The sequence below is a fragment of the Carassius gibelio genome, chromosome B20, assembly GCF_023724105.1.
Source record: "Carassius gibelio isolate Cgi1373 ecotype wild population from Czech Republic chromosome B20, carGib1.2-hapl.c, whole genome shotgun sequence".
Taxonomy (NCBI): domain Eukaryota; kingdom Metazoa; phylum Chordata; class Actinopteri; order Cypriniformes; family Cyprinidae; genus Carassius; species Carassius gibelio.
This window is the reverse complement of record NC_068415.1, coordinates 10,890,190-10,918,106: the sequence shown is the minus strand read 5'-3', so window position 1 is coordinate 10,918,106 and position 27,917 is coordinate 10,890,190. Positions and strand designations below refer to the sequence as shown.

At 38.8% G+C, this 27,917-nt stretch overlaps 4 protein-coding genes across 13 annotated transcripts in view; 1 reads left to right on the top strand and 3 right to left on the bottom strand.

The window, feature by feature from the left end:
* The window catches only part of nhsl1b (NHS-like 1b), an 87,787-nt gene extending 78,271 nt beyond the window's left edge, over positions 1-9,516 (top strand). For all 10 annotated transcript variants that reach the window (XM_052586348.1, XM_052586345.1, XM_052586351.1 and 7 more), the window contains 3 exons: positions 599-3,751; positions 5,026-5,152; positions 7,557-9,516. In XM_052586348.1, coding sequence (XP_052442308.1) covers positions 599-3,751; positions 5,026-5,152; positions 7,557-8,181 — 3,905 coding nt within the window. In that variant the 3' untranslated portion in view covers positions 8,182-9,516. The remainder of the gene's footprint in view (positions 1-598; positions 3,752-5,025; positions 5,153-7,556) is intronic.
* A 1,934-nt stretch (positions 9,517-11,450) lies between these two features.
* On the bottom strand, positions 11,451-14,403 carry hebp2 (heme binding protein 2). The gene is made up of 5 exons (XM_052585551.1): positions 14,233-14,403; positions 13,554-13,641; positions 13,188-13,323; positions 12,548-12,728; positions 11,451-11,947 (listed from the first exon to the last, which is right to left on the bottom strand). The coding sequence occupies exons 2-5, from the start codon at positions 13,626-13,628 to the stop codon at positions 11,767-11,769; spliced, it is 573 nt and encodes a 190-aa protein (XP_052441511.1). The 5' UTR covers positions 13,629-13,641; positions 14,233-14,403; the 3' UTR covers positions 11,451-11,766.
* Positions 14,404-14,563: 160 nt separating this feature from the next.
* On the bottom strand, positions 14,564-23,115 carry kif25 (kinesin family member 25). The gene is made up of 15 exons (XM_052585823.1): positions 22,733-23,115; positions 21,874-21,939; positions 20,932-21,057; positions 20,686-20,827; positions 18,981-19,084; positions 18,640-18,725; positions 18,384-18,423; positions 18,220-18,287; positions 18,042-18,116; positions 17,779-17,922; positions 17,497-17,673; positions 16,754-16,908; positions 16,053-16,265; positions 15,701-15,856; positions 14,564-15,187 (listed from the first exon to the last, which is right to left on the bottom strand). The coding sequence occupies exons 1-15, from the start codon at positions 22,799-22,801 to the stop codon at positions 15,036-15,038; spliced, it is 1,773 nt and encodes a 590-aa protein (XP_052441783.1). The 5' UTR covers positions 22,802-23,115; the 3' UTR covers positions 14,564-15,035.
* Positions 23,116-23,504: 389 nt separating this feature from the next.
* Positions 23,505-27,837, bottom strand: acat2 (acetyl-CoA acetyltransferase 2). The gene is made up of 9 exons (XM_052585890.1): positions 27,670-27,837; positions 26,802-26,936; positions 26,508-26,689; positions 26,313-26,430; positions 26,091-26,234; positions 25,323-25,445; positions 25,078-25,232; positions 24,724-24,834; positions 23,505-24,389 (listed from the first exon to the last, which is right to left on the bottom strand). Exons 1-9 carry the CDS (start codon positions 27,716-27,718, stop codon positions 24,219-24,221), a joined length of 1,188 nt encoding a protein of 395 aa, XP_052441850.1. The 5' UTR covers positions 27,719-27,837; the 3' UTR covers positions 23,505-24,218.
* Between the last annotated feature and the right edge of the window lie 80 nt (positions 27,838-27,917).

The following is a 27,917-nucleotide window of genomic DNA, read 5'->3' as shown; positions in this document are numbered from 1 at the left end:
ATGCACAATAAATCTACATTAAGTCCCATTGTGTTGTTTATATATGCTGAGGTTGTTGATCTGATATAAATGCTTTTAAGACAAGTCTCTGTCTAATGGTTTAGAATATCATGATTATGTTTGTTTGGTAATTTTTTCACTAACAGTGAGCATGACGTTAAGGAGGTACAAGGTTGCACTCGTGTGCGGTGTGTGTATGGTAACAGGAGGCATAATGCATTAACAGCCAGTGGTTTTCAACTAAACTCTAAAAATGTGTGTGCATACATATATGAATAAGCCCCTAAATATGTGTGGTTTGTGTGGAAGTCTGCTGTAGTGCCTGTCCCCCTTAGATCCTTGATTTAGTACACACAGTACTCTCATTGACACTAAGGAATGGACAACATATTTGGCACCAGTAATTAAGATATCATTCTTAATCCAAGTTTCCAGAAGTCATTAACATGCCACATGTGGCTGCAGCTAATCAAATTAATTAGCTCTCAGTTGAGAGGGTTAATCTGATTGGCAGCTAATGTCACAGAGAGATGGAGGGCAGAGAAACAGGCCGCTGTAGTATTTGTCATAATTGTCTCTTTTCTGTTTTTCTCTGCAGCTGCTAAAGGGTGTGGAGGACAGCTTCGGCCTCAGTCCATGTTTATCCCTGGACAGTACTCAACACTTGGGCGAGTCATAAATGGGAATTCAACTCTCCGTCGATCTATAACAAAAGATTCTGGCTGCCAGACTGAGAATGTGAAAATCGTCCCACCCTCTGTAAGAAGAATACGAGCTCAGAAGGGCCAAGGAATTGCTGCTCAGATGGCCGGCATCTCCAACTCTGCCACAAACATCTCTTCAGTTTCTGATAGGAGCTCCCCTGGAAATTCAGTTGTTGTAAGGGCACCACAGTTTGGCAATGATATCCAACGTTTTCACAGCTTGCCACGAGGTGCACGGGTCTCTCTTAACGCAGAGCCCCTTTACAGTAGCACTCCTTTCAGGCAAGAAGATTCCACTGCAAAATCAACTCAGCAGATTGGAAAATTACAAGTAGATGATACTGTGGTGCACATGAGGAATGCCCCCAGGGTATGCACCCAAGCACGGCCAAAATCTCAGGAGGTTAGAGGTACGTGGGAATCTGACTCGGGTCCAGCCTGTGTTGTTTCCCCACATGCTGCCTACTCAACCTCCCTTATACCCAATGCTACTCTATCATGTTCTGCTGAGGTTATCGCACTTCACACCTCGTCAAGCCCTGGCCAGAGCCCAGTTGCTGGCTTACCGTACAATAAAGCTAGACCTTTTAGCATGGTCTCAGCTGTCAACAGTGAGAGCACCAGTAGTGTGGGCACAGGATCACACACGCCAGATGCAGATATGAAGGATACCTGCAGTGAGACTGGCCAGTCCAATAGCAGTTTGCACAGCAACAGTACCCTTGCAGCAGGAACACTGTCTTCAGACGAGCAATGGATTTATGACACTCCTGAGAATGTCTTGCCCATAAGGACACTATCTTCCAGCTGCTCAACACCCATAAATCATCTCTATAATAGCCTTGAACGCTCCTCAAAAGGCACAGACTCTAGTTCACTCTACTCTATGGACAATGATGGTTACTACACTTCAATGCATCTGGATTCAGGCCTTAGGTCAAGGAGCCAGGGTAGCGGCCATGGTCATGGCATAGGAGGAAGAGCAGCAAGACACAGTATGTATGAATGCCTGGGTCAGCAAGAAGACCAAAACAGCTTGTACAGTGACCGGTCGCTGTCACGTTCCATTTCTCTACGCAAGCCTAAGAAACCACCTCTTCCACCAGCACGCACAGACTCTCTACGACGAAAGCCTAAGAAAGCCAGCCCTCCCACTGCCAGTACTGGACAGTCAGATATTAACAATGGTCCACTTCTCAATGAGTCCTTGATTGCCACGCTCCAACAGTCACTTCAGAATGGGCTAAAAGGCAAGGGGTCCTCCACCTCACCGTCTCATAGTCCTTGTAGTGACTATGAGGACCCCTGGATGCTTCGTTCCAGGAGCCAGAGCAGCATCAGTGCAGGCAGCAGTGGTGTGTCAGCTACAGGGATGGCTCATGTGTACTCCATTTGTCATGTCACACCTTCTCAAAGTGACACTAGTAGCCTCCGTTCAGATTATGCAGACTCCTGGGGCTACTACATGGAGTACCCTCGCCCATCTGGGGATCAGACACGGTCACCTAGCACCAATTCACTTTCTGCTGGACAAGTGGTTGAGATGGCAAATGGGAAAAGTCTCCACAATGGTAACCAGGCTAATCTTCCTCATACTCAGGAAGGAAGTGGTGATTCTGTGAAGCCTAAAACAGGCACCTCATCACCAGATAGGATACATCGGTTGACTTCTCCATCAAGTGGATACTCGAGTCAATCCAACACTCCAACAGCTGGCACACCTGTTCCCTCTTTCATGAGATGCATGTCCCCATCTGGCAAGCCCAAACCCAGAGTACCTGAAAGAAAATCATCCCTGCTTTCATCTGTATCCATATCATCATCTTCCACTTCTCTTTCCTCCAACACCTCTGATTCCAACCGGAACAATATTCCTCCTCCACCTCCTCTACCAGCGGGTCCTGTGGCTTTTGTACCTTTTAATCCTCCACCCTCTACTCCTCCCCTAATGCCCTCTGGGCCTGTGTGCACTATAGACCAGGAATTTCCACCTCCGCCACCTCCTTTACCCACAACCCACCATCAACATGCATCCATGAGCCCTCCTTACATCAATTCCTCCCCTGAATTTCCACCACCTCCACCTCCGGAAGTGTTGACTGACCCTGTCTTGTCAAGCCTCAATAGTTCTTTCAGCCCTCCACCACCACCTCCACCACTGCCTGCTTATTCTCCATCCCAAAATCAACAACCTACACCTTCCTCTGCTTGCTTAAAGGAAATTAAAGGTGGCCTAAAACCAGTGAACCTAGAAAGAAAACTAGTGTCACCTCACTCTGAGGAGCTTAGTAAGATTGGCATGCCTCTCATCACCCCTTTGACCCTGCAGAGTGTGCAGCTACGGCCAGCAAAACGGCCAGAAAACAATGGTGTTAGCCAGTTCACTAGACCCCAATCACCAGAGAAGCCTCAAAAATTAGGGCATCCCACAGTTCCTCAGGGCATCCCTTGCATACCTCCAAATTTAAGGCCATCATCTTCAGAGAAAACACTCTCCATCAAGGAAAGCCATGTTGAAGCAAAACCTGACTGTATGATATCACATTCTGAGGAGACATCCTGCTTTACAAAAGGTTCCATAGATCTTGGTGAGGTTAAGGCCACAGCTGAAGTAGATGGTCTTGGGACTGCCCTTGCATCACCTGCGGAAATGCCACAAAACTCGACACCCAAGAAGAAGCCTCCGCTGATTTCCAAAAAGCCCAAGTTTTCTCTCACCTTTTCCTCAGTAGATCATGTCAGTGATTTGCTGAGTGCTCAGAATGATGATAAAATCTCTATGACTACAGCTGAAGATCTGGACCCCACACCTGTGCCAGAACAGGAAGAAAAGTCAACTGAGAAAGATTGCATTGACATTTTTGCACCTCCTGAGGAGATAAGAGACATTTCTCCCACAAATGGTGAAGCTAAGGAGTTCTCCCAGACTCCTGGTACCATTACTCCAGATGTAGACAAGGGTACCTCTGAAGCAGAGGATGAAGAAAGAGATGATGAAGATGTTACCAGCAGCACAGGATCCTTTAGCTCTAAAGATGATGAAAGCGGTGAGTTAGATTTTCCTAATTTTACTCCGTGGGGTTGGAGATGATTTATAAAACTGGATGTCACAAATTCATACAAATTTAAATACTCTGGCCTTTTTAAAGAGTCAGAGACACTATTGGATGACATTGTGATCTCATTTGTCATGTCATGTCATGTAACATGCATACAAAACATCTTTGTGAGAAAATGAACCATAGAAGGATATAGAGGAATAGAAGAATCAAGTCAAAATGGACAGATGGTGGTGAGACATGACATGACAAATGTAAATGAATAATAATATTAATTAATTATTAGATATTTAATGTATATTAAGAGTAGCTATACACAGAATATATATATATATATATTAGTGTGCAGCTTACAAATCAGGACTTTTCTAGTTATTTAATTTCAACATCATCATTCTCAGTTACCACATTCACACTTCTAGCCAGAGTCAGGATAGAATGGGAGAGCATTCCCTAGGGAAAGCTTTTAAATGGGATGGGGCGGGGGGTGGAGCTGACAGTGGGTATAGGAGGAGAAATGTGAGGTAGAGCTAGGGAAGAGAGCGCGTAATGTGAGATCACCATCAGCAGCTCAGGCAAGTGCAGATGTGAGATGAGAAGAGAGCAGAGCAACTGAACTCTGGAAAGATGGATACGACCATAACAGTGTAAGAGAATCTTAAACATACAGCTTTTTACCATCCTTTATACATGTTATAATTGAACAGCATGATGCGTATGTGCATGTCCTTGGAATATTGGCGGCTGTGCGATGTGTCTTGGTACTTTTATGAAATGTAGGATTTTGACTGACTGACTTTCTTATATTTTGCATAATCAGTGTTCAAGCTCTCTAGAGTTTTACATCTGCCTAGAAGGTTTTGCTCTCCATTCTTTGAATGTTTTTTTAGACAAGTTTGTCCAAACATGCCTATGCATTTTGACATAACAGTAACAAGTTCTAGAATGCAAGGCATGTATTTATGAGCAAGACTGTATCGGTTTGACAAATGAGTTTGTTATTATCAGAGCACATTTACATTACATTTATGTATTTGGTGGAAGCTTTTTTAATATTAAACACTTTTGACCTTGGTGTTATAACAACTCTCTCTCTCTATGTATATACATGTATATGTATGTATTTAACGATATGTGTGTGTGTATATATATATATATATATATATATATATATATATATATATATATATATATATATATAGTGATTATTTTTATTATTATTATTATTATTATACAAGTTTAATATATGAATGTTCTACCAGGTGAGGTGTTCGAGTCCAGCACGTTGGACGTCACTCAGTCTCCTAGCATCAGCACCGACAGCTGTAGGGACATGGTGACCCCCACACGGCCCCGCACCACAGAGGACCTCTTTGCTGCCATTCACAGGTAAATTCCCACAATACTTCGCTGTGGTCCTTTTTCCAGTCTTGTCTACTTCCTTTCCACTCCATCCCTCCCTTGTCCCATAAACCGCAAGCATAATTTTAAAGCGGGCTGTCCTATCCAATCTCAGATACATTCATCAAAGATGGAGCATGGAGGGAAAGCAGAATGTAAAGAGTATGGCTTCTGTGGTCTCTGTCTGACAGATTTAAAAAAAAAAGTATTACCCCACTGGATGCTTATATATAGTTTGGCTGTATTGAAGAAACATGCACTCTCTTCTAATTCTGTCATAAAAAAAACTCATAGCCTTATTGTAGTCCTTAACATGAAAACACATCTCTGATGCATACCGAATGGCGCATTATTTAAAATTCATTATGTTGTTGTGTTTCAGTTCACACAGCCGTATTACGTATGCAGGCTTGCCATAGTCACGTGTATTGGGCAGGTTTTTGAAATTCTTCAGCACATCACACAATTTCATTTGAGAGGATTTGGTTTCCTCCTCTACAGTGTGTGTGTGTGCAGCTTTGCTCTTCCTTCTGCTCTGGACTGCTGCAATCTCACACAGATATTAGAGCAAAAGATATCCTTGAAATGGAAGACCAGTTTAGATGTAGTGTGACAGAGCACCAGATGCTAAGTGCTCCGTAAATCCTGCGGTTTGCCCACTGCCACTCTCAAAGCACTGAGCTTTAGATGAATCAAATAATAAAGCTGCAATGACAGATAGATTACAACCACAGTGTTTATAGCATTTATCTCAAGATTTGACCTACTGTGTTTTACAAGCAAAAAAAAAATTGGTATTCATTCAGTATTTCATAATATATAAACAGGCTTAAAACAAGATAAGCATAAACTTTTGGTTAAAAAATAAATCCCATTACAGCTGTAATCTTAAAACAAAAATGTTTTTATTTTTTATATATATTGTGGTGTTTTAATATAACAAATTAATAATCTCTGCACTTTATGCATTTTGGCTTCTATAGTAAATTTATCTTGTTTTAAGGAAATATATGCATTTTGATATTTATCTTGTTTAAAGAATTTGTTTAGGATTTTTAGATATTGTATATCTGACACTTTCAACTCTTAATTCCACGTCCCTTGTAATTTTTCCACTATTGTTCTCTTCGTCCTTGGTCTTCCCTGATATCTTCCATCCTCCTTTTTCTTCTCTTTTGTTCAGCCTGGACCAGTTGAACATGAACACCCCCCAACATATGAGGTGCGGGCTGGCAAGTAATTAGCCGATGGCTGTTTGTCTCGTGATGATGCTAGGGTGGGATTAGCTCTATAATCTCCCAGCGCATCTCAGATTTGGGATGAATTTCTGCTCCATCCCGCAGATAATCCCACGCTCCCTAATCTGCAGCAGTTATGCCATGCTAATGAATTTGATTTGATCCTGGGCACACATGCTAGTTTCGTTGACAAAAAGTCCCCCTACTGGTTGGGTAAATGAACAGCCCTCCAGGTTAAAATGATGCTGGGCATTTTGCCCAGATTGCTTTGTTGATTAAGCTTCCATTATGTCTGCACTTCCATAAAGTTGCAATGCTTGCATTATTCCTCTTTGGTTTGGCTTTTAAAGCACTGAATTTGTATTAAACAACACACACACACACTCCTGTTATTTATATCCTGCATTAAGTTATTCCTGCTTTTCCAAGTGAAGTGAAGTTTCGGTTTACTGGGTGCTAGCTGAGTTTGATGAGAAAGGGGAACAGAAATCAATGAAGGGGATAGGCTCACCAAAACTGAAAAAATTCATCACAAAAATTGACTCATCTTATTCAAGTCATTCAGCTGCAGGAGTAGTTAGATTAGTTGTTAACTGAAGTGAAACATTTTCATTAAGTGGCAGCTCTGTCAATAGATTTGTCTTTAAATAATAGTTTCAAAAATCAACTTTTTTGTTTGTACTAAATTAACTGATGTTCTACTGCCTAATGCTAACTAATATAAGCTTTAGCTAATATATATATATGAAAATTTGAAAATTTGAGACCATTTGTTTAAATGCTGAAGTGAATTTAGGCATCACAGCATTATAATGTACAGTGTTGCTACAGATTTGTTAAAAATTACTTTTAACAGTGTTTCTAAAATATATTTCTTCTTTGGCTTTCATTGCTTTATTTCTCAGTTACACCTTATTTTAAGGCTTCCTTGTTACAGTGTAATTATACATTTAAGTACTGAGTAAAAGTAATTAACTACATGTACCTACTATGGTGTTAGGATTAGGGTTTGGTTTAGGGTTACTTTCATGCAATTATGCATAATTGTTATTATATTAGTAAGTACATGTAACAAGGACACATTAAAATAAAGTGCTAACTGTTTCTCTTTTCACAAAACAAGTTACCTGACATTACTTCATCTTTGTCTCCAGGTCAAAGCGGAAGGTCCTGGGCCGCAAGGAATCCGAAGAGGATCGTTCACGAGGTCCTTTATCCCCACCGGCCACCCCTACAGGAATGGGCCCCGGCTTGACTTCCTCTCTGCCACGGCAAACGAGCTCCATCCAGCGCAGCCTGCGCAAATCCGCAACAAGCAGTGACACCTTCAAGGCCCTCCTCCTGAAGAAAGGCAGTCGCTCTGAGACCAGCTTCCGCATGTCTGCTGCAGAGATGCTGCGCTGCACCGACCCACGCTTTCAGAGAACTCGCTCTCTCGACTCCTCATTCGATCCAGCATCTCCAACGGGCGAGAGCCCCTGCTCTTCACCAAGCCGGAACAAGAGGATGCCCGAGGACTGGGCACGCAACGAAGGAATGTTTTCAACGTCCCCATCATTAATCGGTACGAAGTACGGCCGATCTCGCACACCGCCCTCCGCTGCCAGCAGCAAGTATAACGCCCGCAGCCGGATCCTCAGCAGCCCCATGACTGTTATTTGCGAGAGGGATGGGGAACTCACCGACTGTGAAGACCCATGCTCTGTTCCTCCATCAAACACACCCCTTCCCATCTCTCAGGACTCCAACAGCACTTTATGTGAGCAGAACAGCAGTTAAGATACCAAACGGCTTCTTGACAAAGGCAGAATGTCTTCTCGGCACCAGAGATTGACTGAGGGCAGAAGACCAGGAGAGACTGAACTCTAGAAGGTCTTGCCACCTGCTAATCCAGGCAGCACTGTCTGATGTTGTAGTGCAGGCTAAGATCAAGCAGTCAGCTCAAGCATGAGATGAGATACTGCTCTATCTGTAGCTCTTCAGAAAAAAAGTAACCAATCCAATCTGACCTTCTTTTCGGAGAGAGCTCTGCTTTCAGTGGCAATACTAGACTCATCTTTCCAAAGCTTAGCAATTAGTTCTCTTATGTTGTTCAGCTTTTTATTTCCATTATTAAGCAGTATCAGTCAGATTTGTGTGTGGGGGTTTTTTGTTTGTTTTTGGTGAAGCAGTTAACGAAAGTCGTAATGAAGGAATTACTATGTGACTACTTGTTTTGGCTGTAGTAGTTCAAGTTGATGGATATTTTGTGGTGCGTCACATCTCAAACTTCTGCAAGGCAGCTCTGTCAGCGCCTTACCGCTTCAGTACGCCGGTCTTCAAAGACCAAGATAAATGGCACACCGATCGATTCCTTCAAGTGGCTATCTTTCCATACTGTTCAGACCAGCGGAAGTGTCTAGAATGGAAAAGGAATTGGGATTGGAGTAACGAAGGCGTGTTTCTGGAAGCAGTTATGTTTGGTTTCTGGTGTGTAGGTTTGCACTGTATTCATCATCTTCTTTTATTTGTCATTTAAAAAGCTTTTTGTCTGTGTTGGTTATTTAAAAAAAATAATTGTGACATCTTACTTGAATCAAACGACCGGTTTACTTTAAAGGACATTCTTAACTTGCTGAAATGTCTGGCCATTTTTCAGCCTGAGTTCTGTTCTGTCAACAGCTAGCGAAAGTAATCACTAATCCTCCTGTTCACCTGTCAAGTGTTTTCTTTTCTTGTGCAGTTTTATAATGTTTTTTTATATATATAAATATACTTACAGAAATGTTAATTAACACCTGATCTTATTTTCAAAGAATTTGTACATTTTTAGAAACCTTTGCTAGGAGTGATTTCCTTTTGTAGAGTATTTATTTTAGAATAGCCAGAATGTGGTTTGATATACTGTATCTGTAGGCAAGCTTTTTGAGAGGGAGGTGAATGAGGTGTGATTAGACGGAACTTCCTACAGATCTGTGGTCTTTAAATTCAGATTCACCGGTCACAGAACTTCTGTTCCTTAACCCATTCTACTGATGGAAACACGGATCAGAAAAAGAACGATGGAAAAGAGGAAGCAAGCTGCTAACCCTCTAGAGTATGTCTCCGAATAAAACATGGTGATATTTAAAAATTGCCCATCTGTCTTGTCTCTGTCTTTGATTCACTGCCACCTGTCAGCCGCCAGCCCAAACCACAATCTCATTAGCACCCACAGCCGTACATCAACTCCAGAGGCTTTGCAGGGTCATCAACCCCATTTTCTGTCCTACTGACCATCATTTAATGCTCAATACAGTGACCTGGACCAATCTGATCTTTTAGAGGTTCTATCATGACAGAGGTTATGCATACTTGTTTATGATTTGGCTGTAACAGAGTGATAGAAGTAAGCCCCTTGTTCCTCCAAATGAATTAATTCATGGCATGTTTCTGTTTATGACTGAAACCTACATGTAACCTTGATGTTTATATTTCAAAAAGTTACACTTTTGATAAATTCTAGATTCATTACAATTAAAGTAAAAATGTCAATTTTTGATGATTAGCGCTTGCAGCGCATTAAAAGGTTGGTTCGTATGTGACGTACACGCGCGAGAGATCACTTCCGGTGCTTTCCGCGCTTGCGCGGACTAAAAGCCAGAGAGTGAGCACACGTCACACACCAGGAAGCACGCGCGCCCTCAGATCAGGTGGAAATGATTGTGTACAAGAGGTAAAATCGATATAAATACTGTTCGTTTTCTCACACAAACCGCTTGTTTCGTGTCTAAGGTCATCAATGTGGAAACTCCTGCGGAAACAAAGACACCTACATCTTCTTGGATGGCCTTGAGTTAAGCTAAAAAATACCTACATTTGAAAGTGAGTTATCCCTTTAAAGTAAAAAATCCAGTACCTCAAAATGTAAAATAAAAAATTACATTTGAGATCCATTAATTGACCATCTCTACAGTATCAATTCTGGTATTTCTTGTTCTCTGTTCTCGTTTGACATGTTTTGTTTTTTTGTACTCCTAATTCTCAAGAATAGAAATTCGGATATTGGCGTGTGCTCTTTTATGTGGCAGTGATATTAATTAGAAGACGTTTACAAGGCGGAGATCTGACACCAGTCAGCTGCGCACAATTTCAAGATCATTCACGGTTTATAAACGTCACATCTGGAAGAGAGGCGTATACATGGGCCAAACATAACTTTTTTCACAATATTCTAATTTTCTTTAGATGCACCTATATATTGTGTATATGTGAGTGTGTGTCAAGACCAAACCTTGTTTTTACTTTCCCTAATACATGTAAAAATACACAAAAATTAATGGTTTATAATATTTTAGAGCTGTCTGGAAAGTTTTTGTATTAACTTGCTTAAGTCATTCGCACTGTGCGAGTCATGTGACGTACACGGAGAAAAATAGCATGGACCTAAAAAGTTTGTTGTAAAATAGACCATGGAGCTTTTAAAGTGGCAGTTTTGGGAGATCACCAGTTGTTAAACCAAAAACGTCTATTCTGCTGAGATTCAGAACATACAGGTAGTTTAGTCCAGTTTCAGGACTTCACTTCTAGGACCCCAGTTTTTGTGACAGCAAATTCTACGGCATCAGCAGAGACCTGGTCTCATTTATAAAATGTTGTTACTAAGATAATTACTCAAGTGTGCGTAAAGTATTCCTTAGAATTGATTATACAAATACAGAATATAAAGCTATAAATGTACATTAAGAAAATAAAATCTCCTACGATTGTGCTCCTGAAACTGCAGTCTCAGGTGCAGCAGCATAATAGGCCTACAACTCATTCATGCCAGCAGAACCAAACAACCTCAGTTTTATTTATTTTTAGCCACTAGATGGCTGTGTTTAAAAATGTGTACAGGTTATTTTAAGACCAAAATGACAAAATACCAGTTGTCAAGATGATACAATGTCATGGTTCCCATAAATGATTAGAATCAAGATTCAGTGCAATATAAACAGCTCATATAGAAAATACAGTTGACATTATACATATTTCACAACATTTAAAAAAAAAAAGTTAAATTCAGTCAAGTCATGCAATACTTGATCCTAAGTGCTTTGAGACTTTATTAGTGACATTGCAAGAGATTTAGGCAATGTGTCAGTCTGACAGATAATTAGAAGTTATTTACTACATTATTTTTGTATAATTAAGCAGATAACTGTCGTTACCTAAAAATGTTGCTTTAAAATATTGATGAGATACACAATTAGTACAGTGTTAAATTCTCATAAAAACATACAGGCACTTGCGGTACATAATAAACGGAGCATCTACACAATAACTATTGTTAAGTTCAAACAAATAAATTGCCCTCTTCCTACATTCACATCATAATGCATGACCATTTGATCGTTGGGACTTTTATTCCTCATCTTTGATCAGCCACACTTCATTCCTACGGTTGGTCAGTTTGAAGGGGCTGTCATATCCTGCTCTGTAGAACGGAGCCTCCTTGAACTTCATTCCATCCCTCTTGAGGCTCTCTATCAGTCTCAGAAGCTCAGCACGGCTGCTCTCACTGTTAGCAAAGCCTCCAAAGGTCCTGCAAAAAACAAAAGTCAAGCTAACATGAAGCTATGACAACAATATTATTCAATTAAATAAATCGCCATTCAAAAGTTTAGAGTAATAAGTTTTAACATTTATAAAAGAATTATCTAATGCTTAGTAAGACTGCATTTATTTGATCAAATAAATACAGTAAAAAAAAGTGAAATTACTTTTTGTCCTATTTTAATATATTAAAAATAATAATAATTCCTGTGATGGTGAAACTTAATTTTCAGCAGTCATCACACCAGTATTTTGTGTCACATGATGCTTGAGAAATCATTGTAATATGCTGAATTTGTGGCCAATAAACATTTTTTTTATTAATACTGAAAAGTTGTGCTGCTTAATATTTTTAGGGAAACTGCATTGTTTTATTTAGGATTTTATTTATATCAGGTAAACAATGTTAACATGAATGCACTGTAAGTCGCTTTGGATAAAATCTGCTAAATGCATCATTTTTTTATTATTATTCAGGATTCACTGATGAAAACTGAAGCACCATTTACTGTCCCATAGATGTTTTTTTCAAATGTTCTTATTGCCATTTAATGCATCTACAATTTGAAAGCCCACACCACAAACATACCTCACAAAAACGGTGAACTCTTTTCTGTTCTCAATGAAAGCTTCTGGATCAGTGGGTTTGGGTGGGTCAGCCTGATGTTCCTCAGGGATGTAGAAGGACACTGTGAAGGTGCTTTCACACGCGGGTCCAGCACCAGGCTCAATCAGACAGCTCACTGGTGCCGTCATCTCCACCTTACACTCTGACACATGACATACAGAAAAAACACTCAAATAAAGCCAATCTCCAAGGTGGTTCATTAATTTAAAGGTGTGGAAAACATGCACTGTTCTTAGTGAAATATCTGCAAAAAAATCTTTTGCAGGGAGAGTATCATCTAGTGAATCATTAACACAGTTTACTCTGTGGGAACACAACCTATCACATGCTTTTTATTATTATAAAAGCATATTCAGATGTAATTCATTGCAGTCATGTACCTCACAGAAAACCTTAACTTACAAATAACAGAATTTTGGCTTAATGCATGGGATTTCTCCCCCATATGCTTATGCTATTTTTTATTGTATATGTGTTATTACAATGAAAATGTCATAAACACAGGCCCAAAATGTGGCAATAATGGCTCAAAGTACTAATCTTGAATGTCTACTACAGAAAAATCTTCTTTCTAGTCCTCTACAGGAACATGACCACTTACTCTTGTCATTATTCCCCTGGATGTATTTGAAGAGTCTTCTGAAGCCTGTGCTAAAGGCCGGGTCCTGCTCCATGCCAGTCACAGTTGTGCTGACCCAGTTTGTTGTGTGGTAAGTGCGGACCTCATAGTCTTCACCCTGAAAAGCATTTCTTCATCAAATATGACTGGAAACATTTGAGCCTTTAAACAACATCCAACCTCAAAAACAAGGTCTGGTTTAAACTAGACATGAGCAGACAACATTTAAAAAAAAAACTAAGCAGTAGCACTGCTAATAAGCAATAAGTAAATATTAACTTTTCCAAAGTTTGCAGTAAAAACTGGAAGGTTTCTGGCAAAATCACACATGTACACACACACACTGACCTTACTCGGTTGAGCAGTGAATTTTGGCTGCTGGAGTCCAGAAGAAAACAAAGTTTGGCCGATGGCTTTAAGCATCTTCACTGTAATGCTGTTCAAAATTAAAAACGCAATAATAGAGTTGCAATCAATTTAGACAAAATACAATTTAGAAATTGAACTACATCATAATGAAGCAGTCACAGTCACCAGATGAATCTTTGTAATGACTTAATATTTTAACCTAAAATATCTTTATACATTCGTATAAAGGACGTTGGAAAAATTGGGAGATATTTATTTTTCCATACAACATTGAGTGGGAATTTGTAGTCCCGTGCGTTTAGACAGAACTTGGATTTTATAGTAGCCTTCTCTGCCCATATTAACATGATTTTGACAAGGCTATCAATATGTATTAACTATTCTATGTCATATTTAAACGTTAATGCAACTTCAACCCTTTAGTTTAAGCTTTGACATGCTGTAAAAACAGTAAATATCTCGCCATACTGAGAAAAAGTACACACTGTAGCAGTCTTTTTTTCCCCTCATACACGACTTAATAAAAACGTGCACACGGATGAATATTGGCGACGTCTTTCCAAACGTTGCCAAAGGGCGCTGCTATTACTACTACTTCTACTACTACTACTATTGTATACGCTTTAAGTTCCGAGATCGCAGTGGTAAATAAACTCACCTGTCCGCAGTTGAGCGCTAAAATGCAGCAAGTGACTGAAGACCGAAAGCTCAGCGAAGCGCGGGCGCAGTAGCCTTTATACTGTCACAGACAGACGTGTTAACTTCTAGATAAAGAAGATGCAGTTACGGACGCTATGTAACAAGTCTCCGCTTAAGTAACGCTTACACTGACACTTCCGTGTTTTTTGTTACATCAAGCATGAGAAGGCACTGATTGGTTGTGACGAATGTGTAAATGAAGAAGCGCACGACCCAGCAACTCTACACTAACAATTACATCAGTGTCCTATGCGACAATGGGAAAAATATTTGAAAGAAAATAGCGGATGTACATGATTAACTGTACGTTTTATTAAATCTAAAGCATTTTTGAACATCCATATATAGTGGTACATTGGAAAGGCGTTAGATTACTTTACAATAAATAAGGTCAATAGAGTCAGGTTGCAAACAGTATTACATAAAAGCCATACATTTTTCATCACCATATCAATACTTTAGTACAAACTAATGGTTAATTGCAGAAAGATATAATCTGAAATATTCCACTCACACTAGACACAAAAACCTGTAAACATTTTGTCAGAGTAGCATCCACAGTGTGCAAGAGATTGTTTGTAACTTGTCCAAAAAATGTCAATATTGAATAAAGCATTAACTATGATATCAATATACATTTAACCCTAAAGTGTTCTTATAAAGCACTGCAACTTTCAACATGACCTGAGCACCATAAACCTGTGACCAAAATTCTCTCAAATAAAAACACACAAGCTGCTATCTAATGGATCTCCCTGTTGGTTATTTCCTCTTCAGAGCCGTGTTTTTCCTTCGTGGGGGCTCTCTCTGAACCTGTCGGGCTCGGGCACCGAAGCCCAGGGACTGAAGAGATTCAGTGAGGAAGCGCTGAGTGGGAGATACGCACAGCATTATCAGAAGCTTGGCATCCCCTCCTGTGGACAGGAAAAGACGTCAAAAGGATGGTCAGGTAATGCTTGGGAGGGAAGAATGTAGGTAGGCCTGTCTATGACAGTTTTACAGTGGCAGTGGCAGCCTAACTGGCTGAACAGGTTTTAACTGTGGTTCAAATAAAAGCAAAGGAAACTCATGCACCATATACAAGGAACAGATATTACAAAATCTTTATTCAGAAGCCAATGATTGCAAAAAGTATGCATGAAGTTCTTAATTTATTTAACAGGGGCAAAGGAACATATGGCATAATTAAAACATTTGGAGAGAAATAATAATAATACACATAAATCATTATATTTACCTGACAGTATTTGTATCATTTTCAAAATAAGTTGTCCTATTATAAATGACATATGCAAAATACATGCATGTAAAAAATGTCTGGCTTGTCTTTAAACACATTTTCTGGAGAAACGGATGAAGACAGATTTTTGAGACAGGATAGGGAACAAGTGTAAAATAATGGTGTTTCACAGTAGATCTGCTCTCACCTATGGCGTCCTGTAGTAGATGTGTTAGTTTGCTGTTGCGGTAGGGTACGTGAGGTCGTCTCTCAGCTAGAGCTCCCAGAACATCAGACAAAGCCGAGAGACTGCGGTTTATACAGGAGCTTTCCCACAGAGCGGCACCGGTCACACCTGACATCCCTAAACACATCCCAAAACATCAGCGCTGAAGCACTATACACATCTTCATTTACTTGCAGTGCTTGAATAAAATCTGACCTGAGATTTAACACTCTTATAAACCTCATGACTGAATATGGTTATTGTGTTTTATTTGATTGTAAAATGGTTCTCATGATGTCTTTGACAGACTAAGCACAATATTTCATCCTCTTACCTGCACACTCACTCCCAGCCAGGTCCACCAACTGCAGCTTGGTTTTGATAGGGGGCTGTGTGATGCTGGGCCGGGGGGAGGGGCAGGGGGAGTGGCACGGTGAGGAGGCGGGGCTAGATGAGCGTGAGGAAGCGGCCCGGCGGCAGCGTGGGCTCCACCACTCCTTCTGAGACACATGCTGGACGTCCTGTCTGGCATTCTGCAGACGACGAGCTGCAACGCGCATAAATTATGACTTTTTTTTTTTTTTTTAAGTTATTAGCTCTTTTAACTTCAGGGCAGGACCACAGAAATCATATTGAGCATTTTGATTCGTCAAATTCCATTTTTTTATAGAATTATACGTCTTCTGCCCATATGTCTGTGATGCTACACACCTGAATCCAATGATAACCTTTAAAAGGTCTTTCAGTGCTATCTTGAGAAACCTTTAAAATGAGCATTGGTTGGGCTCTCTTTTTAAAGAAGCAAGAAAGTAGTTAAGTTTGTGTGTGTGAAGATAACTAATCCAGTGGGTGTGTGAGAAAATGGGGCTGTTTGAATGATTGTTTGTGTGTTCATCTTCAGATAATATGTTCGGTCTCACTTAACAGCCATAACCACATGTGTTGTGCAGATAGCGTATGGCTTAAGGGACAAATACAGCTTCAAAACCTATGAGTTGGGGACTGGCACTCTTGAATAAACACTGTATATCATACCTAGAGCCAGTGCATCTGGGCTTTTGGAGGTGACTGTGAGAGTGACGATGAAATGAGATCTGGAGGAGTCCATGTGTACCAGGGTGGGACTGTGAGATCTTAGTTTTAACACAGAATTGATCAGCTGCATTACCTCTGCAGAGCTCCGCACCAACCTGACACACACACATACACATGCAAGCCAAGTCAAACACATGCAAACCCGTGACAGTCATGTGTGCATGCAGCAAATGCTCAAAGTACAATGAAAAAGGTCAAACAAAAAATAAATGCTGATTGTAAACGTACAGTAAATGCAACCCACACATGCATAAATGCACCCAAAAATATATCTATATATATAAATATCTACAGTACCAAAACGGTTTGATTAAATATCACACACAAAAGGAAGCAAAATGTTAATATCAACAACAATATATATGGAAAGCATACTTCTCTTCCCTGTACTTTGTGTTAAACTAAATGAAAAAAATATATATTTGTATTTAACTATAATAACCCTGCAGTGAACAACTGTATATTTATAACTTAGATTAATAAAGGTTTTAGAAAATTGTTGTTAGTTTATCATTCCTAATGCATTAACTAATGTTAACAAACTGAAACCTTGAAAACTGACATGATTATAGTTAGAGGCACTTTATTATTTGCACTGACCATTGTATTTAGTAAAACTGTTCAAATACAATAAGTTTAAATGTGGGATATGTTGTATCTTCATGCTGACTGCTGTGACTCACTCATATGTTAGGCAGGGCACCTCACTAGTGCCTGTGCTGGTAGTGATGACCTCTCTCTTTACTCCAACTGTCGCCCCATCTTCATCTCTGGCCAGCAGGTCCAGAACTTCATTATTATAGACCTCCACCACTGACATCTCCACCGTATGACTGTCCGCTGGCTTCTCAGAGATCAGCCTGCAACATTTATCAGTACAGACAGACTTGATGTTGAGATATTGTAGATAAGAGAAACGTGTAGTGATTTTAGCTGTGCTCTGAGAGAAGTGAGCCGAGGTTTACTTGAATAGCTCATTGGCTGCTTTAGGAATGATGCCCTGTTGAGAGTCCTGCACTGCAGCTGTGGGATCCTCGGACCGGGAGCCAATCATTGTGTGTGTCTTTCCACTGCCTGTCTGGCCATATGCCATGATACATACATTATACCTGAAATCAAAGAAATCTTTTTGTATATAAATATTATATACTTACTAATTTCATCACAGTATATACCCTAAAAGTAAAAGTGAATATTTAAACTTGGTTGTATTAAATAGGACACTTACCCATCAAGTAGAGATGTTAAAAGAGGTTTCACCTCATTAAACACAGTCTCTTGACTGTCTTCTGGACCATGTACTCTGCAAATCATAAAAAATACAAATAAATCACAGACACATGCTACAATATCCACCACCAAAGCTCCCATCTTAAATTTTTACATTTTATGCAGTGTCTAAATACCTCTCAAACTCAAATATTTTGGTCATTGCAGGACTTGAGGTTTTGGCGCCATTCACAAAAACTGAGTCCTGAAAAACACAGTTGGTCAGAGAGTGTAGGCTGTAATACTTGGCCGTTACAATTTTATAGATCCCATAAACACTACAAACAATCATTTCACTCACATCATTGATCGCCTGCACTACTGCTTCACATGATGAAGATCTTAAAAAGGAACATGAGTTTTAGTACACCCACAAGAAATACAGCATTCCCAAAGCAAGTGATTTCTGTAAGAAACATTTCATTTGATTTAACTTACAATTTAATTATTAATTTACTAAATTAGATTGAATTTCAAGTTTGTAAATTAACAATTTTAATAATTAAATATGCATTAATCTACCACTATTCATTAAATATGTATTTAGATTACATTACCCGTTGGTTGCAGGTGATCCTGGAATGTGATCAAAGTGTAGAACTGGACGCACCCTGCAGTGAACTCTGATATTCCCCCTCAGCTCCTACAAAGAGAAATGTGTTTTATTGTTAGTTTAACTGAATCATCCTGAATGCTTAGTCATTTTTAAGGATAAGTCAGGTAAAAACTGGTCTAAAATTATGTAATATTATGAAATATTCAGGGTTCAAAAACATTAGCCACCACAGCAGCTGATAACAATGTCATATCCAATGTACTCCCTACATCTAAATGGTAAAATGTTAACTCTATAGATACAGTAAGAACAATAAATCAAATCAGAGAACCACATAAGTACAATCAGGGTGTTGTGGAGCAGCCTCCTCCTCGCCCGCTCCTCTCTGCACCTCTCCTTCTCTGTCTGTAAAGAACTTTCAAGTGCGGTCACCTGAAACCGGAGCTCTGCAGAAAACAAAAGGGGGAAAAAAATCTTCACAACTATCTGTGTACATAAACATATGAATACACAAAGCAGTGTAGGATCAATTGAATTGACATGTATACATAGTGTTCCTATGGCTCAGTTGTAGAGCATTGTGTTAGCAACGCAAAAGGGTGTGGGTTTAGTTCCCAGTGAACACACATACTGATAAAAGCAAAAAATTTACAGACTGAATGCACTGTAAGTCACTTTGGATAATGTATAAATCTAACATATAGAAACCACTTTACCATGGGACATTGCAGTCAAAAGGTTTAATGATTTGACTATAGAAAAAAGTGAAGTGATTGGGCAATGTTGTTGGAAACCAAAGGAAAAAAAATAGAGAAAATACTTGATAAAACCAAAACAAACCACATTTTACAATATGAAACACTGTGTAAATTGCTTTTTCTTTTTTCTACAGTAACACTGTCCAATAGCTACAGTACACCAAAAAAAAAAAAAAAAAAAACAACAACAAAAAAAGCATTTTGAGCTCATAATCTTTTTAGGATCCTAAAGCATGTCTGCATTTTGTCCACAAGTAGGCATAAAAAGGGACAAACTGGTGCAAATGTACAGACTTATTACAAAATAAACGACAAAGTTTGGAAGTCAAAATTTAGACACTTTTTGACACTAAATTATCTTTAAGCCACTCCGTTCTAGTAACCGCTTAGAACAGTAAATTGAAGGTTACCTAAATCTTCGTGACCACTAATGGTCAGAAAAAAAGGTGACTATATTAAATAAAAACCCAACATTTAGTAGTAATAAACTACTAAAGATACTCAAAAGATGCTGGTGAATAAATCTTTGGTTGCACTGATTATTTTTGAATGTTTACAATCACAAACTAATCTGTGTAATCCGGTTTAATTAATTCTAGGTTTATATACTTTATTCATTCAAACACAATGTTTGTAACTGTTGATAGTTGATAGTGATAGGTGAATTAAATGCGTGTCAACATGTAAATGCAAAGAAGTTAATATTAAATTAATTCCACCAAACATCACTGGAAACATTAATGGTAGTGATCAATACAATATCAAAAGCCAAACTTATATAACGACAGTGGAAATACACCAACAAACATCACCATGTACTGTAATCTTTGGATGTAGGCTTTAAAGGTTTTGCAGGAAGATTTTTTTCATTTGCAATTTGAGATACAACAACTAGGGAGTTTTATAATACAGCTATATAAATGACAAGGGATAAGATCCACAGGCCCTGCGGGAGGCTTTCACCATGGTGTGCAGGTGGCACACAGGACACATAACCTCACTGTCCCTGCTGACAGAAGCTTTTCCTGGAGGAGAGGCTGGGGGTGGGGAAGTGTGGATAATCTCTGAACACTGCACCACATACCTACTGTCACAACACGGCTGAAGGAGACAGACGGGGAAGAATGAAGGGAATGAGAGCAGGAGATTAAATAGAAGAGGAGATGGAGGTTCAGAGTTGAGGTTCATAATCCAGGCCATCAGGTGACCTCGCCATTTGATTGAATATAAGTGTATATGCACGTAATTAATGAATGAACTGATATACTGGTATTTGAGTTCACACTCACTCTGAAGGTCATCACTTTGGAAATCCTGAACAGCATTTCTGGCCGTGCACACACATTCAAACAGCTGCTTGCTTTGTTCCTCCAGCTCTTTTGCAAACCCCACGTAGATGGCAAAAACATCCCTCAAGTCCTGTTTCAGCATCTGAGAGCAACACGGAGCACACGATGATGCTGGATTCGCAAAACATTGCATTTCAAAGCATTTGTTATGTAGGACTTGTTTGGAAGCAGTATTTTTGGCACCACCTGAACTTCAGACAGAAGTTTGGAGAGAGCTGCGTGTGTGGTCTTCTGCACCTTCCTCTGCTGCTGATGTTTCTGTCTCTGGACATGGATTTTCTCCTCTCTCTCATGGCGGAGTTTACCCAGACACTTGAAAAGGTTAAGGAAAGGTCAATGGGAAGCAAATACAAACTGATCAGAGCATTTACATTTTTAAATTTACGTTTTTTCACCTTACAAAAAACATTGTGGAGATGGTAATTCTATGGTATTTTGATACCCACTACCATTAAAGTCTGGAGTCTAAGATTTGTTATTATTATTTTTAAAGGCTGTATTTATTCAATCAAAAATACTAAGAACAGTGATATTGTGAAACATTATTACAAATTCAAATGACCTTTTTTTCCTATTTTAATATATATTTAAAAATCTATTAAATTCTTGTCATGAAAAAAAAGCTCAAACATATTTTAATATGCTGATTTTGAAAACAGTTCATAATATTTCTTGGGGAGCCTGATGAACATAAAGCTCAGAAGAACAGCATTTATTAGAAATAGAAAGATTTTGTAAGCAAACATGTGGACTCATTTTTGATTGCTCTAATGTATCTAACTGAATAAAATTATTAATTTCTTTAAAAAAAATAAATATTTAATCATAACACAAAAAGACACCATGGTTTAAATTGCACTCAAATCTACTACAGAAATTACCATAATATTTTCATAATATTTTTGTACTTGGCTCTCCAATCAAAGGTATATTTCTGGTCTGGATTTCATACACAGATATTAAGCACGTGAGTAAATTAGGTGAGACTGGCAAGCACCTGTCGCCTGTCTGCAAGCCACTTATCTTGCAGTGAAACCATCTGGCAGGTCATACTCTTAACTGCGGCGGAGGGTCGAACCCTATTGGTGGAGTTTGATGCATTTCACACAGTATTTACGTCAGTCATACCTCAGCGAGTCTCAAATGAAGGAGAGCATTCTCTGTTTCCAACTCCAAAATACGCTCCTCTTTACTCTGAAAGGTGAAAGAAAGACAGGGCCTTATTCTTACATTTAAGTATGTAACTTACTATACAGAATAGATGTAATAGTAGTACTAAAGTACAAAGTATTTTTTTTAAATAAAATAACAAAATTCGACTGATCATCTAAGTGTACCTCAAGTGTACCTGACACACCTATGGCTGTCTTAAAATCATAGTGAGTTGCCTACCTAGACAACACATCTGGGCACTGTAAGTCGTTCAAATGATCCTACAAAACACACAAGGGTGTCTGTCCTAGGTCAGCAGCTCTCTAGATTTTGAGACACAGCCATCCCTTAAGAAAATGCTAACATTTATGGCGGATATACCATGAAACACTGATGGTATGGGATGATAACACTTTAGTATTTTGATATAGGCCTATAGACCATTGGAACGGAATAATTACCCTATTCATATACCAAGGTAATTACATAGTATTCGACAGCACCCCAAAGAATATCATATTGCCAAGTAATCTACTGCATAATAATAGTGCTTTTTTTGTGTGTGGGTGGCTTCACACAAAAACAAAACGAATATGTAGGTCATAGGCCTAGAGGTCTAGTAACTTTTATATTATATTATAATATAAAAGAATATAAATAAGAATATAGATATTTATAAAATGATTGTCGGCTCAAACAAATAATATAGCAATAAATCATAACGACGGTAGACACATGTCTGTAAATCAAATGCAATGAAAGCGACACAAACAGATTAGGTTATTTACCAGCACACCTGTTCTTTGATATTCCGACAATATTAGAGGAAACTCACCCGTAGTTTGTGCTCTAGAAGATGGACTTGATGTGCAAAAATCTGGTCTCGATTGATAAAGAGCGGCATTTTGAATGAGAGTTATAACTGAACGTTAAATGAAGAATTTATTGTTCAGTAGACACAGTACATGATGAGCTCGTGCGTGGTTTCTCAGAGGTTTAATCCGATTATCTGACTGCGCACACTAGCCAATTTGGCGTCGTCCTGTTCGGTGTTTTCTGATCTATATTTAACATTTCATATAGTCTGTCATTGCTTTGAGTACAATGTGATACTGTCTGTGCATTTATTATCAATATGGGTGTTGTGTGTGCATTTTGACTGGTTTAAAACTATTTAGACTTCATGACAACAATCACACTTGTACTACACACCGATCTGAGACGGAGATTCAACAGGCCGATGAAGAGACTGTCATCAGCGCCATTGAGATTTGGCGCCCTCTACTGGTTACTTTGTAAATTGTCTCTCACAGTAAGGTGACGAGGTAATATGAGACGTATAAAGTTGATTGTCCTCATAGACGTTTAATATTCGGTTTACAACTAATGTAAACTGATTTAAACAGCTGTTAACTGCAACATTTCATGAGGTTAATATATATTTTACTGAACATCTAAAAAACAAAAAACTATCATGAATGACAAAATGCTGAGATTTGCTAAATAACTATGTTATTTAATATTAGAAATAAATGCAAAAAGCACGGTAGCAATGATAGGTTAAAAAAGTGGCCTAATTGATCTGCATTCACTGAAGGACACAGGGCTCTCCATTAAGTTCTTTATTAAGCAGTGAGATTAAGAGTACAACACAGGCTAAATATGTAAACAGCTTTTCCCCTGAGGTATAAATTAAAATTGGGAGAGAGTATTAAAAGCAGGCTATTGGAAGCACAGAGGATAGAGGCTAATTTTCCCTTTTTGGCACATTTGACATTTTCGAAGGCAGTTTCTGTTGCACAGTGTAGACAAGTCTTATCTAAGTACTAGGTCCAATTTACAATCTGCTGCAAACTGGTCGACTCCTATCAACTGACTGATTAAAAGACAATGCAGCATGATTTTCATAACCATCCGGTTATTGTTAATATGCTTGTGGCCAGACCCAGTTTTAATAGCAATAAAAGCTCTACTACAAGAGTAAATCAGCAACCATAGACGTAACGCAGAAAAGGAATGTCTTAAAAGCTGGTAAACAATCAGTCCTCTTTATGTCCCATAAAAGACTGAAGGGAATACATTAGTGTTAAGTGAAAATGCCTCAGATACACTGTATATGATGATACATCAGATCATTTCACCAGAATTGGCCATTTGTGAATTTTACTACAGGTTGCCCTTCCTTTACAATAAATACAAGTACTGACTTGAGTATGTACTTGCTTTAGTCTCATCATAGACTGTTTCGATTTTGAAGGCCTGATTAAAAGCACACGATTACAGTGTGGAAGTAATTTGTTCATATCAGCAGTATTCAGCGCTTATTCTCTCTCTACACACATGGCAATACCCATTCCACCTCCTATACACAATGAAGCGATCCCTTTCCGTCCCCCTTTCCTCTGAAGCGCGTGTAGCAGGGTCACCAAAACTCTACAGCCAGACATACCGAGGGGATGTCCGAGAGAGATCGCCCCTCCACACACATTCACCTGAAGGAAGAGAGAGACAAATGAAGCGGTAAATTAACTATAAACTAAAAGAATGGAAAAATTGAGACCGATATAAGTTGTCTTTCTATAAATATTACTATTATATTTTTCAGCTTGGGCAAAGAGGCTATTTTATTCATTTCCATGTAGCTCTCTGGTCACTGATAGGGTAAGTGAACAAAGATCAAGGCAGATGGACCTCAAATATTTGCAATGATATTTCAATCTTGTTACTGTGGTACAGAAATCATTGGGTAACTGTGTCAAAATAATATTGTGTAAAGCTTTATGAAGCATGAAGAAAAGTATTTATAAAGTGGAAGAAATAACACACCTTTTCAGGGTTTAGACCGAGCTCCTTTACCACTGCAATGGACTGAGCAGCAAACGCTTCATTTATCTCAAACAGATCGACCTCATCCAGCTTCCATCCGGCTTTATCAGCCTGGTTAGAAAGCATATACAATTCACTTTCAAAGGTACGGAATCATTATTGCATTAATTAATTAATTAAAATGTTTATTATATTTATTATTATTATTATATTATGAACCCGATTGTAACTCTGGGGTTTTATTGGATTATATCGGCCCCCTGACTGCTATTTCAGGATAAGCACTGATTACAAGAATTCATTCTTCATTCATGTGGATGGAATAGGCTCTGTGATGACTCAACAGATACTTACAGCTTTTCTAATGGCTAGAATTGGCCCTTTGCCCATGACTGAAGGCTCAAGCCCTGCCTGAGCCCAGGACGTGATGCGTGCCATTGGTTTTAAGCCCCGCCTCTGGGCCTCTGATTGGCTCATGAGAACAGTAGCTGCAGCTCCATCATTTATGCCTATTAAACAAAAACCAGTGTGTGGGGGGTCATTTTTGTCTCTATGCAGTGAAAAACTCATAATTGACTGTTAAAGATGTCACCATTTACCTGATGCATTGCCAGCGGTCACTGTACCAGAGCCATCCTTCACAAAACAAGGCTTCAGTTTGGACATAGCATCAATATTACTGCCATGCCGTGGAAACTCATCAGCTTTGACCTCGACTGGACCTGATATGGTAAAAAAGGGTTTATTTGAATTTATATTCAATCTCGTCACAGATTAAGAAAATTATTTTTGCAGTAAACAAAACTGCCTTGACTGAATAAGGCACACTACTGTTCAACAGATTCAGGTGTGTAAAAGGTTTTTTGAAAGGAATTTTTTTTTTTCAGCAAGGATGCAGGATGATCAAAAGTGACAGTAAAGACTTTTACATTATTATAAGAATAAATAAAATATTATAAAGGAATGCTATTTCTTAGAAATGTATATTTAAAGAGTCCTGAATTTTTTTTTTATGGTTTTCACAAAAATATTAAGCACTGTTTTCAACATTAATACTATGAAATGTAGAATAATTTATGAACAATCATAAAATAACAATATTACTGGGTTTACTGTATTTTTTTTACAAAATTAATGCAGCTTTGTGACCATATGAGATGCATTTAAGAAAAAGAAAAAAAAGTAAAAAAATTCCAATCATATCTATATATATATATATATATATATATATATATATATATATTTATATCTCAACCCCAAACCTTTGAAAGATAGTGTTTAAATAATTATTGAGATGCTAAAATTTTTTATAATTTATAAATGTTGGAAAAATAAAATCATATTTCTGAATACAGCGAGACTCTTACCTTTCCTAGAGGGAACAGTAACTGGCACAATCTCCTGGTCAAAATCTCCAGCCTTCTGAGCTGCTTCAGTTCTGTTCTGTGACGTCACGGCGAACTGGTCCTGAGCCTGACGGGACACCCCCCACTGCTTGGCCACATTCTCAGCTAACACAGACACAGGACCAAAATTAAATCAGTTGTGAAGCACACAATAAATGTAGGCCGTCTGTTTTAGGAAATTACCTGTGACTCCCATGTGGTAATTGTGAAAGGCGTCTGTGAGTCCATCGGTCAGTATGGAGTCCTGCAAAGTAGAATCTCCCATCTTCACCCCTGACCTCATCTGTACTATATGAGGAGCCTGACAGACAAAGTGCTGCATGGTTATCATCACTTTTTACTTAAAGATAACAGAAGTGCTCCTTCCAGCTGTCTTACCCGACTCATGCTCTCCATGCCTCCTGCTACTACTATAGTGGATTCTTTAGTCATGATGGACTGAGCACCAAGACACACAGCCTTCAGGCCAGATCCACAGACCATCTGACAGCTCCATGCTGGCACAGAGTATGGGATCCCAGCAGCAACACTTGCCTGCCGGGCAGGATTCTGCCCATGACCTTAAATACATGTAGGAGAAGATTACCAATCCACAAGTAAACTACTCTCATTGAAGAGTTCTGTATTTATATGGTGGTGAGTGGGCGAAGTATACTACATGAGGTGCTATACCTGCAGTGAGGACATGACCCATGATGACCTCAGAGACTTCTTCTGGCTTTACATTGGCTCGCTTTAGCACATCTTTAATGACTAATGTCCCCAAATCAATGAGAGCTACACTACTAAGAGCTCCATTGAATGATCCTGTCAATAAAAAAAGATTGATACTCTTGTTTAAGCTAAATAATATAATTTATGGAAGAAAGCAAAAGATAAATCAAGTCACAGTGCCAATATACTGACTTATGCTTTTCACCATGTCAAAATCATAAAGAGCAGAAAAAGAAAGTTTTAACGCCATTTCCAGTTTATTAAAGCTGTTGGTTTTTTTTTTTTCATTTAAATACTGGTATTATTTTCATGAATAAAAGTTAAGATAAGCATTATAGCATAATTTACTAAATGCTCAGAATTATAAAAAATATATAAGTACACATGTATATATGAATTTATATATGAATGATAAAGTATTAAGCAATGGTTTATCTGGATGATCAATCAATAAGATTTCTCCTGGCCATGGCGTTAGAATAAATGAACCAATCAGAGCACGAGAACACTGGCGAGAAAGCCGAGCAACCAATCAGAGCATCTTTACGTTTCTTCTGCACCATAGGGAGACTGCACACTACTGCCGTATAGCTCAAGCATTAGCCAATTAAAATAAACAGGACACATACTTTAACGATATGCAACCAAAGCAAACATACTATCTTTCATCAGCTTCATCTTAATAACTCAGGAGTTAGTGACAAAGGAGAATTTTTCTTTGTATAATCTGTCGTCAATCTGCCACATGATGCCCTGCCGTTTGTAGCTAACGTTACAAAGTGCTCCGCATCGTTTGGAAAATATCATTATGCTATTTTGAGTTTACCTATAGGAGTCCTTGCGGCAGATACGATAACAATCGCATCCGTGTTCATGTTTGCAGTAAAGCTGGCAGGTCCTCGTTATGTTTCCGGAAGGCTGGCTCTATCTATATGCATGTTGCTTCGAGGAGCCTCCCAGTCTGATTCATTTGACAAGACAAGACCAGGAAATGCATTGGTTTTATTTAGGCGTTGCGCCATCTAATGGTGTGGACGGCTAACAAAGGCAGCAAAACGTTGCTTATGCATACTA